The sequence below is a fragment of the Rutilus rutilus genome, assembly GCF_951802725.1.
Source record: "Rutilus rutilus genome assembly, chromosome: 25".
NCBI classification, from domain to species: domain Eukaryota; kingdom Metazoa; phylum Chordata; class Actinopteri; order Cypriniformes; family Leuciscidae; genus Rutilus; species Rutilus rutilus.
This window is the reverse complement of record NC_140229.1, coordinates 13,208,313-13,221,513: the sequence shown is the minus strand read 5'-3', so window position 1 is coordinate 13,221,513 and position 13,201 is coordinate 13,208,313. Positions and strand designations below refer to the sequence as shown.

Sequence of the window (13,201 nt, the reverse complement as noted above, 5' to 3'; positions counted from 1 at the left end):
TCGTCACGTCGTTCCAAATCCGTAGACCACAAAAAGAGACTTACACGTTGCATTTTTCTGTACAAAGAATGAATGGTGACCCAAAATGCCACAAAAAAAAAGCACCATAAAAGTATCCGGTAATGACTTAAATTAGTCTTTTCTCCACACAAAACTATTATATGGCTTCAGAAGACTTGAATGAGAGTCATACGAACCACTTTCATGGTGTTTTTATGCCTTTTTTTTTTTTACACTCGCTTTAATTATTGAGGAGTGCAACCTGAACATTCCGCTAAACATCACCTTTTGTGTTCCTCAAAATCACGCAGATGTTGAAACGACACGAGGGCGAGCACGTGATGACAGACTTTCATTTTTTTGGGTGAACAATCCCTTTTAAAAACATGATGTTGTTTTGGTATGGGTTTAAGGTGCAAATATTGTCTTTCTAAAATAGGCATTAAAAAGGTGCCAACATTTTGCACACCACTCTCACTGCAGGTTCATTCAGAGGAAAAACCGTCAGAAAAGATTAGAAGAATTAGTTGTGCTGATAAAATACATCTGAAAACCTGAAGACGGATAAAGCCTGGCTCTCTGCATCATGAAATTTCCCTTACAGACTATTTTCGCTTTTCTTTGGCAAATGTCTGAGAGAACGACGCGCGTACAACACGTCTCCTGATCGCCGGGAAGAACTTAAAAATTGCGTCCGAGGCGCATTATGCGCGAGGGAAGACGTCTAGAGTAACTTCCTGTGGGACTCGGGTGAGGAGCGTAAATTACGATGTACCGTCATCATTTTCCAATGCGGTCACATTAGCGACATTTCAGCTAAATTTGGTGTGTGAAAAAGAGATGCATGAAGCACTGCTCACACACTTAAGTCACTGTGGCGAGCACGACGAGGACGAGGGCCGTGGGAGGACGGCTCGAGGCCGGTGGCGCGATTGATAATGAGCGACACGTGCGAGACCGGTGCGTCGCGCACGTGTCGCTCATTATCAATCGCGCCACCGGCCTCGCGCCGTCCTCCCACGGCCCTCGACCTCGTCGTGCTCGCCACAGTCACTTTCAAACTAAGCAGATTTCTGTTGGTCAGCACGGTGAATTCATCTGACCAGCTGGAACAGGAGTGAAAGACACGCAGACTCAATTTTGCACGCAATGTGACCGCACCTTTAGTCAGGGTGGAAACATTAGCATAAAATTAAACAAGGCATCCACTCTGACTAAGGTTTAAGCCGAAGAGAGGATAATTCACGATCATATTACTGATTGATACAATTCAAATCGTCCATAATGACAATCAACTGATTCAAAACAGCTGAGCAGGAGGTTTAGCGTCGTCTTATTCTTGATTTATGATTGTTATTATTTTTTTACCCTACTATACACTTTTAAAGTTTTACAAGCAAGGGCCTTACAGGTGATTTATAAAATTAGCTTAATAAAATCACACTTATAAAAGTGATCAGGTCCTGATTTTTCAGGTAAACATCATCAATATGTCTCACGACTGCCTCAGGCACAATTACAGCCTACAAGCTCTCTATTACTTAAAATACACTGAGGTTTAAACCCTTGGCTTGGAGTAAATGCCTCTATTGTATAAATAACAGGAAAGGGGGGGACATTCAAACACAGATCTCGCGCCCGCCAGACGTAGGCCATATGCGGCAATGCAGTTGCCTCGCACGTGCGCGTCAGTAAGCAGGAACTAAACGTCTAGAGGCGCTGCATTCTTTATCAGTGCTTGTTGGCTTAACAGGTAAGCATAGGTATATATACACAGATATTTGTATATGAGCTTTTGACAACAGTCTCGATCCAGTAGAGCACACCTCAGGAAAGGCTGAGGTTTGTTTCTAAACGAAATGTTACGAACGAAGCGAGGAAAAACAGCGCCCTACAGAAGGTGTTCTAGGGAGAACAAATTAAATACAGTATTTCGAAGGAGTACAAAAACCTTATTAGTTATAAGTTCATAAATTCACAGACAATATCATTTATAGAAGAAAAAACGGTGACTCTAAAAGCAAAAAAAAACAAAAAAAACATCAATCGTCTTATTAAAACGGAAAAAGGTTGACTGTAACAGTGAAAGAGTGTGTGGCTTTTAAACCTGTGATCTGGCTTATAGAATTCCTTCATTTGTCTAATCTAGGCTCCCTGCGACCTCAGGAGGGTTTCGGGAAGAAGAGTCTGAGGTTCGAACCAGCCCGAGAACACAGGGAACTGATGTGCACTGCAAAATTCATATTGTTTTCCAGTAAAATATCGAAACATCCTGAAAACAATTTTACTTGAGAAGCAGAACTGCTGAAGACAATTGAACGAATCTGTTAAGTAGTTGAATCATTCACATTCAGCTCCATGACTCCATGATAAAACCTTTCCGAAGAGTTTCAGTAGATTTTTAGGCACTCACATTTTAATGAATGATAATAAGGCTGGTTTTGATCATGTAAATGATGATTCACAACTTCCTCATAACTAAACAAAATAAAAACTAGCTTGTCACCACTGCCATAATGACCGACAGAAAGAATCACTGAACTTGAACACTGAACACTAATCTTGAAATAATCGTATTTTTCTTACTTTTCCGGTATACAAATAACAAAATCGATAGGTTTGTTTAAAAAAAAAGAAGAAAAAAAGCCAATGGCAAAAAATACAAGTCTTATCTTTCACAATTCTGCTTCTCAGATAAAATTAAGAATTATTTTGATATTTTTACAAGACAAAAAAAATAAAATAAGAACATGATTTTTTTTTTTCCAATGTGTCGCTGATACAAAGCACATAATCTGGCTTGACAACCTAAAGATGACCCTGGAGGTGTCTTGACTCACAAGTGCCTAAACACAGGATGTGCACTTTGCAGAAGAATATGCTATGCTGACTCCCACAATTCAAGGTAGGTGTGTAAGTGTGAGTGTGAGTGTGAGTGTGAGAGAGAGAGAGAGAGAGAGAGAGAGAGAGAGAGAGAGAAAAACTCCTTTCTCCTCTACGTCAAACCCTGTTTTCTTTTCCTCTCCAACTCTCTCCCACCGTGTGCTTGGAGGAATGGACAGAATCAGCAAAACTTTGAGTTGGAATGGCGTCTACAGCCTCAGGTACAAGAAGAAAACCAGGGCTGAGTATCTCAGTGATGATACAAAAGCTAATTTGAGAATAAAACAAACACAAAACAAAATTCTCTATTACAACGAAAGCCAAAGACAACTACAAGCATCTTCTACGGTAGCTAAAAATTAGTGCAGTGTCTATTATTAAACTATATTAGAGAGGAGTAGCACTCTTTTGGATTAGCCAGCAAGACGCTACACACTGCAGTAAGGTCAAGTATTGACATAAAATGCATTTTTTTTTCATTCAAGTATCGCCATACTGCTCTGATAACGAACTCATTTATAGCTGTGCATGTCAGAGAAGAGCGCAGAGGGGTGTCACAATATAAAAAGGTTCGACTGACTTTCCATTGGGTGATTCAGTCAGAAACACTTGTAGGCAAGGTCTAAAATTAACTCTTTGCAACAACTGCCAACGGTTAATGAAAACTGCTAGGCAGAAATATTAATTACTCATAACAAACGTTAGTTTCCATTATAAAAAAATATGGGGGAAAATTATAAATATATATGTACTGTTATTATTTTTTAGAATATACACAACCTTTCAAAAGTTTGGGGTCAGGAAGATTTGTATAAAGAAATGAATACTTAAAAAAAAAGAATTCAGCAAAGTTGCATTAAATTGATCAAAGGATTTCTTTCAAATAAATTATGTTCTTTTTAACTTTCTGCTGATCACAGAATCGAGTAAAAAAGTATCACGTTTTCCACAAAAATATTAAGCAGTACAACTGTTTTTAACATTGATAATAATAAGAAATGTTTCTTGGGCAGCAAATCAGCATATTAGAAAGATTTCTGAGGGATCATGTGAGACTGAAGATTGGCATAATGATGCTGAAAATTCAGCTTTGCATCACAGGAATAAATTACATTTTAAAATACAAAATTTATTTTATTTTAAATTTTAATAATATTTCACAATATTACTGTTTTTACTGTATTTTTGATCAAATAAATGCATCCTTGCTGAGCATATGATACCTCTGTCAAAACCGACCGCACACTTTTGAACTGTAGCGTATTTTTATATATATATATATATATATATATATATATATATATATGAAGACTTCAGATGCAAAAGCCTCTAAGTGCCATCTGAAATTTTCTTCTAAAATGAGCATTTTTTTCAAGCTCATGTTTAAGTTCAGTAATTTCACTTTAATGACAATTAATAGGTCATTTTCATTGCCATTAAAGTGAAATAACTGAACATAAACATACAAGCTTGATAAAAATGATCATTCTAGAAGAAAATTTCAAATGGCACTTAGAGGCTTTTGCATCTGAAGTCTTCATACATATACATATACATATACACACATATATATATATATATATATATATATATATATATTTAATGCTGACAAATGCTAATTTTGGACCCTGCTCGCCGGTATGCCTGCAACCGCAGCGCGTCTTGTGCAAACACCTGGCTTCCCACATAGCGCTGCCGTTTGTGAGAGAATAACAGGTGGTTTATCTATCTAACTCTTATCTATAGAGGCACCAGACACATTGAGGGTCATTGCTTGAAATAAAGAGGCATCTAGGCATTGACTGTGCATTGTGAAGGTGAAGGTGGTGCTTCTGTGCAGAGAAAAATCTGAACAGGTTTGTGAGGTATGAGGCTGAGGTTGAGCAGTCTGAAAACACTCATTCTCTCTCTCTTCATAAGATTCAGAGCAGTAAAAGGGGGCAGGAAGCCACAAAACGTTCCTCTGATCGAGAGAAGATGTACACTGCTGTGTGAAAAAGACGTTTGTGCAATGAAGCTAACCAGGAACAGAAACGAGAAAGATAGAGAAAGACAAAGAGGGAGCACTTGCTTCAAATGCACTTTTTGTAGGCAAAACTTGACCTTAAATAGTAGCCATTTCTTGCAGATTGTAAAAATCAGGTAACTGGTCCGGAGCCACCAGAGGAAACAGGCTTAGGGACCAGAATTGGCTCCCCCAGGGCCCTGAGGGGGTGAGAGGGAGGGAGGGAGGGTGGGGTTGGGTGTAAGGTGAAGGCTTCTGGGATAAAACATCTTCATCCATCTCAAAGCTTCCCTCATCCCTTTCCAGTCTCTCTCGCTCTCGTTCGCTCTAAATCCTCGGCGTCAGGGGCCGAGAGTCAAGAATAAGGCCCCAGCATGTCTGTACATAAGCCCAGTCCGGACTAAACCCGTCCCGAGCCAGGCTGAGGCCTCACTGGTCCGCGCAGGAAATCAGCACAGGAGCCATGTCCTTCACTTGACCTTCAGTGGGGATGCTCACAGCACGCTGGGCTCTGGAACAAACACGCAGGCTTTATTATCAACACACACATCATCACGCCCATGAGTTTACAGGGTGTCCCATCTACCTGTGCACGTTCTCCATGGCTGCAACCTCAGCGAGAGCAGCTAAGCTGAAGAAGGCCGGGAGGCCACCGGACGTATCTGGCGCGTCCACTTCCGCTGATCTGGGGTCATTGTAGCAGACCCCGCTATTGCATAATGTCTCTTGAGTGAATGGCTTTTCATCCTGATTCTTGGTCTGATCCTTAGATTTGTCTTCTGCTGCAACAGAGAAAAATAGTAAAAAATAACAAAAAAAAATGGATTTTTATACAAATATGCTCCCCCCCTCCCCCCACTCTTCTTTCGTTGGCAGGACAGCACAGACTAACAATTCAAGTATGTTTTCAGTGATTCACACTCACATGTCACATGATATGAAGAATCCAGTCATAGAAATGGCATAAACAAGCTATTTTTTTGAACACGAGGAAGTTGCATCATATTGAGATGATGTGGCTAGATTACTGTGGATCATTTTATCTTAGTAACCTTCTATTGTTGGACACTTTTGGTTGCGGTATACATGGGTGACAAACATATCTGCAAATAGCGCATTTCTACAATGGCATCAGTAGCTAATGTATATATACACAAATACAACAACAATATAATTGACTATAAAGACATTTATGTTACAAAAGATTTCAATTTCAAATAAATGCAGTTCTTTTGAACTTTCTATTCTTCAAAGAACCCTGAAAAAATGCAGCACAATAATAATAAGAAGAAATGCTTCTTGAGCACTAAGTAAGTATATTAGAATTGTTAAGAATCATGTGACACTGAAGACTGGAGTAATTGCCATCACAGGAATAATTTACATAAAAAATGTAATACATCATTTACATTATAAAATATGTTATTTTATAATATAACAATATTACTGTATTTTTGATCAAATAAATGCAGCCTCAATTAGCACAAAAACATTGAAAAGAATTGGTGCAGGGTGTTTCTTGAAGGAGTTATCTGTTCAGAAATCATACATGAGACAGTAACAGGAAACTATGGTTCGGCTCACCCTCAGCAGGAGACACTCGTCCATCGGCCGTTCGCACCAAGTGTGTGATTTTACTCTTCCTGGCCTTCCTTTTCTGACTGCCCACAGGTGTGTCCAGAACCTTCTGGGGTTCAGGAGAGGGAGACACACACGGACTGCCCGACTTCACTGGACTTGATTCTGTAACCATGGGGTCAGGTGTGGCGACGTCTAAAAGAACACATGAAATATGTCAAGACTGAGACCTGGAAGTCCTAATGCAGACATCCTGACAATAATTGGTGCTTTAGGATACTGTATTTCATTTAGCTTGTGCCACTTGTACTACACCACAACAGGCTACATCAAAGTATTTAAATAACTGTTACACGTGTGCCCCTTTAAGATAACTAGAGTATACTGTGACCTAGATATGACAGCGTTCCCTGCTATGCGGCAGGAAATACTGAGACACACTGGGCAAAACCACGGACAAACAACCAGAACCACGCAGGCAGAGTTTCCAACACTCGTGCACACACTCTTGCTGTCTGAACAGAGAATGAAGCTGATTTCAGAACAGTTTCTAATGGCTTTCACCTTTGTCTGCGGCACTGGATTTCTCCTTCCTGTGTTTGTACTTGTTCACTATCTTGTGGAATAAGGTCTTTTTCTGAGATGAAGATGAACCTAATTTCAAAAGCAATAAAACAGAAAACAAAAAACAAAAAAAACAACACAGCATGCTATGTTAGGTGGAAGTCATGTCATTCTGAACATGAGATGACTACTTCCTAATAAAGTAAGCAAATGAGGAAATGAGTGTGGTGGGCCAGGAGGATTAGTTAGTTTCCATGCATGCAGTGCACTCACCCTTGCAAGGTTTGGGTGGTTCAGGAGGGCTGGATGTACTGGTTTTTTTCTTCTTGGTGACAGACACGCTCTTTTTGTCAAATGTCAGGGGGCTGTACTGCGGTAAGCTGTTGAACTTTTTCTCGAACTCCTCCTCAAGCTTTCCTAGTCTGTGAGTTTTATACACAGAACACATTAGCAATCTGTGCAAAATCTGCTCACCTGGATTCAAAGTCTTCTAGACAAACTGACTTCAATCTTGCACAGTGAAACACGATGGAATGTTGTTAAACACTTTTACTTTGACAAACTATGATACTCTGAATACAGACAAGCTAGACAAGCAAGAAAATGACAGCTTTTGAGATGTTTCAAATATTTTTAGATAATTAACCTGATTGAAAAAGAAAATCTATGATCATCATTCAAATGTACTGATTCAACCAATATCATTGACAATCAATCTATAGTCAATGGTGGACAAGGCTGCAACTAATCAATAAAATTACAAAAAAATACAAATTTGTAATTATTTTGTGCCAGATTTACTAACAGCTTGCACCAGCGCAAACCCTCTTTTGGCATTAAAAACCTACTGTCAGGATTTAGTAAAGACATACAGTGAGAAATTAGCGGTGAAATGGCGTGGACACAGTTATTTTTGCGACTGATGTTATTGCATGTGCATTTGTAGGAGTTTCCCTTTCATTCGCAACATTTATGAGAGGAGAGTATTTAGATAAATCAAGCAACGTGATTCACTAAGGTTTGCGGTAGTCAGTTGACTGGTATTTGTGCCATTATTTAACGCCAAAAAAAAGCATGTCTTAACCCATTTACATTAATCTGGAAAAAAATTCCATTATCAAAATAGTTGTTAGTTGCAGCCCCAATCAAAAACCTCCTCTGCAGGAGAATAATCACTATTTCCAAGCAGATTCAGTGCTGTGATGGGAGAAAGTACAGCTCACCCCGGGGCGGTTTCCTCTTTAGACTTGGACTTCTTCAGCTTTTTTGGGTTGCTGGTAGCAGCTTGAGAAAATCCCCAGCTTTCATCATTCCAGCCGCCCTCGTGATCGGACACACTGCCTCGCATGGAACCTCTTTTCCCTAGAAAACAGACCAACAGCACATTTTTCATTCATTGTCAAATCAAATGGTTTTAGTTTAGTATATGAGATGAGATAATGGGATAATGGAGATAATGGCCAACTGAATCATATTAACTGGAAATTCTAAAGGATATTCAGCATGAGATAAATTGAACAAATTTCAAAGAAGTCAATGAAATGGTACTTGGAAAACGAGAGTTTTTGTTAGTGTTGTCATTTCTGCAGAATAGCATGTGGGCGATAAATATGTTAAGGAAGTATGTTTTTTTCCATGCTACCATTTGCTCCACATGATCAGCTGGAACTAGTGGGCAATGAGTTTCAAATCCAGTCAGTATGATATAATCAACTAACAGGAAAAGAACCTGTGGGAGGAGTGTGTGAGCACGTTACCTCTATCAACGTTTGCTCTCAGTGATGTGAGCATCCCTTCGGACACCAGAGTTTTATAAAGCGCTCCTTTACAGCTTCGCTCAGACTTCCTGGACCCACAATTCTCTGGCTTAACCTCCAGGTCTTTATCTTCCTGTGTGGTTTGAGGTGGTTTGGTGTCTGTGTCTTTCTCCTCCAGTTCTGTTGGCTGCAGAGGAGAGCAGTGTGGTTCCATGTCCTCCACGCCACTAGGGGGCTCCACCTCCATGTCTGGTTCATTCTCACACTCAGCTTTAGGGGTCAAAGGAGCTTCCTCAGTTTTCATCTCTACATCCTGTGGCTTACTAGCCTCTTCGTCCCCTTCCTCCTCTTCTTCTGTGGCGTCGTCTTTTAACTTGAGCTGTTTTTTCGGTTTAGACTTTTTCTTCTTCACAGATGGAGATTGGTCCGTAGAGGGGCTGCTTTCACTCTCTGAGGGACGAGCTTTCTTCTTGGGTGTCTCTTCTGAGCCCCAAGTACCTTTTGCGACCGCTTCAATGGTGAACATTACGCTGTCCAGGTCCGACTCAGACGACTGGCGCTTCTTCGCCTTTTTGGGCGATGGAGGATTTTCGTCAGACTCTTTATTTTCTTTCTTCTTTTTCTTCTTCTTCTGCGTCTTACAAGGGCTGATGTCAGATGGGATGGCGTCAGTAGGGGAGGATGAGGTGGAGCCGGAGGTAGAGGATGAAGATGTGGTGAGAGGAAGTTCTGGAGCGTCCCGCTGCTCTTCTTGGTCTGGGATGGCTGTGCTAACTGAGCTGTGCTGAGCACAGAGAGAGGAGGAACCACCAGAGGGCTGGGAGGATCGAGCTTCTATCTTCTCAGCCTCAGAGGCCAAACACATCTATATAAACAAAGAAGGACATCAGGTTATGGAGTCTTACAGGCTATTATTAGATATCATGCAACATATCAGCTGCCTGAAGGCCGTTCCTCATTTTACTCATAATGTGACATGTTGCTAAGTGAAACTTAGCTTATTAAATTGGGAAAAAATGTAGGGCCTTTAATTTGATCTATTAGTCATTTCTGAATGATGAAAAGTAGTTTCTACATTAGCACAAATTAAATTCCTATTCAGTATTTTAAACATATGTAAAAAAAAAAGATAAATTATTTTCATAAGATATAAAACTCATTTTCAGCAAATCCTTAAAATCTTCTTTTTTTAAAATACTTGCTCAAATGGTATAATTTGTACCTGCTTTAATAATAAAATTACAATATAAAATAAATTGAATCATGGTACTTTAAACATGGTAATGAAAGATAATAAGATATTTGAACTCCAGTGTTCAACTGATGTATTGTTTACTTTAAAATAGAAAAATAGAAATTAAAAATTATAATATAATAATTATATAATATTTTAAAAATAATATAGATTTAAAATCTAAATATAATTTCAATTTAGAAAATAAAATCAATCAAAAGATACATTTTTATAAATAACTATACATTTATTAAAGGAGAAGTATACAAATTAAGCAATCTGTTGTTTCAAGTTATTTTAGAACATTTTGATAAACTGGATGGTTGCCAGGGTGTTGCTATGCAGTTGCTAGGGTGCTTACTGGGTTAGGGTTAAGCCTAATTAGTCCAATTAATATCTTATGGAAAATTTGTTTTAAACATTAAAACTCATTTTCAATTGGTAGAATGTTTAAAAATCTTGGTTTAAAAATATTTGTAAATTAAATCAAATCAAACATTTTTATATGTTTGAAAAAAAAAAAATAGTATTTAAAAATAAATATGATATTATTTGTATTTATATTATATTGAGGTATAAATGTTATTAAATCTTTTTTATTTTTTCTGTTTTTTTGTACATTTTGATTTTTTACATTAACATTTTTGGGAAATGTGTACTGATGAATCATTTAAAGTAGGAACATGTATTAAATAAATACTAGGGTCAATTTTGTTAACTTAAAAATATAAACACCCACCAGGTGGCAGCATACGTATCAAAACTGTCCAAGGATTTATTACATAACATTGCCTGCCATAGTCCATGCCAACCGGTCAACACCAGCCACTGCCTCACTGAGCTTTAATTCTGCACTATAACATCAAATACTGTATGTAGCGTAAGATTCATCCCCAGTCTTGTGTCTGTGTAACCCGGGGCAGTGATTATGGGTTGGTGATGTACCTCAGCGAGCTGGAAAAGAGCCGACTGGCCGCACTGCCTCCCCTCAGATGCTGACTGAGACCTACTGGAGGAGATCTGCTACAGAGACAAACCAAACATGCATATTAAGACCAATAACAAGCGCAATATTCACCCACAGAGAGGAATATACATAGACATATGGAGTTTGTTTAGGGAAAAATTTATACTGCTCATTTATTAAGGAGGATTCTGGGTAAATCACAATGCTAGGGGTGTAACAGCAAAAAGACGTCATGGTTCGGTACGTACCTCGGTTTTGGGGTCACGGTTTGATATGAGTTTGGTACAACAGGAAAAAGCAACAAATCCCCAAAGCTAGGTTTCTTTTTTTATTCATTTTAAACAGACAGTAGTGCAAATTACAGTTTGTTCCACTTAGCGACATTTAGTCCCCCCTGAGGTGGTTGGTACATTTGGTCCTTTAGTCTATTAAGCTGTAAACAAAATGCACTCTTGTACAGGTCAATTTTTTATTTTTATTTTTTAGGGCAAAAAAAATAAAAAAAATAAATCAGCTACAAACCTGAAAAGCATCTCGTGTACTAACAGTACAAAATAAATAGAATAATGAAAAATTAAACGTTCTTTTTCCTTTGAGTGTGAGAGTTCATTAACATGCGGTGACAATGGCGGATGCACATATTTCAATATTACGCTCTATCAAGAAATCACGGAAAGATGAGCGAGGCCTTTGACCTTTCCACGAGGAAAGCGAGTGAAGCGGCACCTGAGGATTCCCATTTCCAGGACACGCGTATTTCATCATTTGACTTCCACGACAAAATCGGCACAATGCCAAAGGATTTTGTCTTATTAGAACAGCGGAAACAACTTAAAATACTCTGTTCATTTATGCTCATACAGATAAGAGCAAGACATCATTCGAAACTGAAAAGGGTCTATTTTTATTTGTGCACACACACTATAAAACAAAACATTGTGCTTTTGAAAAAGAAAGAAAACAAACAGGAAGCCGCTTTCTGCCGTCCCGGTTTCCTTTTCTGTGAAGTTAGTGGAGCGCATCACAAAAAATTTATGGAAACTCTTGCATGCCATCTAAACTCTTGGTTTGGGTTAGTGCCATAGACAGTATATAAACTGGACACAGCGACCCCATAGGTTTCAAAGGAGACAAGTGAAGTCAATTAGAAGCACTCTCTTCCTGATGGTCGAGCGTACTGCGCAGACTCAAACTGAGCTTGATGTAGACAACGACGTAGATGTGACGTGAGCAACCCGTCTGTCTTCTAGTAGCTGTGTCAAGAGAAATCTAAATCATTCCCTTTCGAAACTTGCAGAGACGGAGAGTGTGAGTAGGAGGTGTCCATGAGCTAGGAGCAGGAGTAACTTTTGCTAAGTATTTCTGATTAATTACTTTGTCATTTTGCCTCCACGTCCCCCCGATTGCCCGCGAGCTTCTCCTCCTGTCCATACGGTAATTTCTCTACTGTGCGACAGAGAGTCGCGTGGTTATGACGCAATCGTTAGCCTATTTTTACAAAAACTGCTCCTACGGGGCCATAACGGAAGATACAAGGTAATGGAGCTTTTTATACATTTTCGTGTTTCTTTAGAAATAAATAATGGACAAATGGAGTCTTTAAACGCCTCAGATGTAAAGTTATCCGCTGTCAAAGTGACGCCAAAATGAATGGGAGTCAATGGGATGCTAACAGCAGGTGGGGGTCCGCTAGCCAATGGCGGCGCCCGGGGAAACTTCAAAATAATATGAAACCCTGCCCCCCTGGTTAGTGCATAGATCGTCTCTTCTTCTGCTCTTTATCCTGTTATGGCGGTTAGCAAAGAGTGTTGCCTTACCGCACGCCCCCTTCTGGATTGGGGTGTGGATCGCCTGTGACTGACTGTATTCTTTGTCTGACTGTATGCACCGAAATGTGACGTCCGTACTGTGACAGTTCGGGATGAATACATGTACTGTTACACCCCTGCACAATGCTGTAATGGCATTCAAGTAAAATTAATTTTAAATTGTATTTAAGTAAAAAAATTTTTTACATGTTCTAAAGAAAACGTGAGAGGAGCTTGAACATGCAAAACTCGCCGCCATGGTGTTACAGTGGTCAGGGTGGTTGCCAGGGTGTTTCTAGGGTATTGTGGTTGTTAGATGCTTACTGGCCAAAGGAAAAATATCCCTATCTCTATGATACTCTGGTTCCTTTATGACTTGTTGAGACCCTTATTCAATGTATGGAA

General features: G+C 39.2%; 1 protein-coding gene across 9 annotated transcripts in view; it reads right to left on the bottom strand.

The window, feature by feature from the left end:
* Window positions 1-4,487: 4,487 nt before the first annotated feature.
* bbx (BBX high mobility group box domain containing) overlaps window positions 4,488-13,201 on the bottom strand; it is a 33,585-nt gene continuing 24,871 nt past the window's right edge. For 3 of the 9 annotated variants that reach the window (XM_084399756.1, XM_084399755.1, XM_084399757.1), the window contains 8 exons: window positions 10,967-11,044; window positions 8,788-9,652; window positions 8,254-8,392; window positions 7,304-7,452; window positions 7,031-7,120; window positions 6,473-6,661; window positions 5,475-5,670; window positions 4,488-5,399 (listed from right to left, as the gene is read on the bottom strand). In XM_084399756.1, the coding sequence (XP_084255882.1) occupies window positions 5,318-5,399; window positions 5,475-5,670; window positions 6,473-6,661; window positions 7,031-7,120; window positions 7,304-7,452; window positions 8,254-8,392; window positions 8,788-9,652; window positions 10,967-11,044 (1,788 nt within the window). In that variant the 3' untranslated portion in view covers window positions 4,488-5,317. The remainder of the gene's footprint in view (window positions 5,400-5,474; window positions 5,671-6,472; window positions 6,662-7,030; window positions 7,121-7,303; window positions 7,453-8,253; window positions 8,393-8,787; window positions 9,653-10,966; window positions 11,045-13,201) is intronic. The other 6 variants (XM_084399760.1, XM_084399759.1, XM_084399761.1 and 3 more) reach the window with 4 other exon arrangements.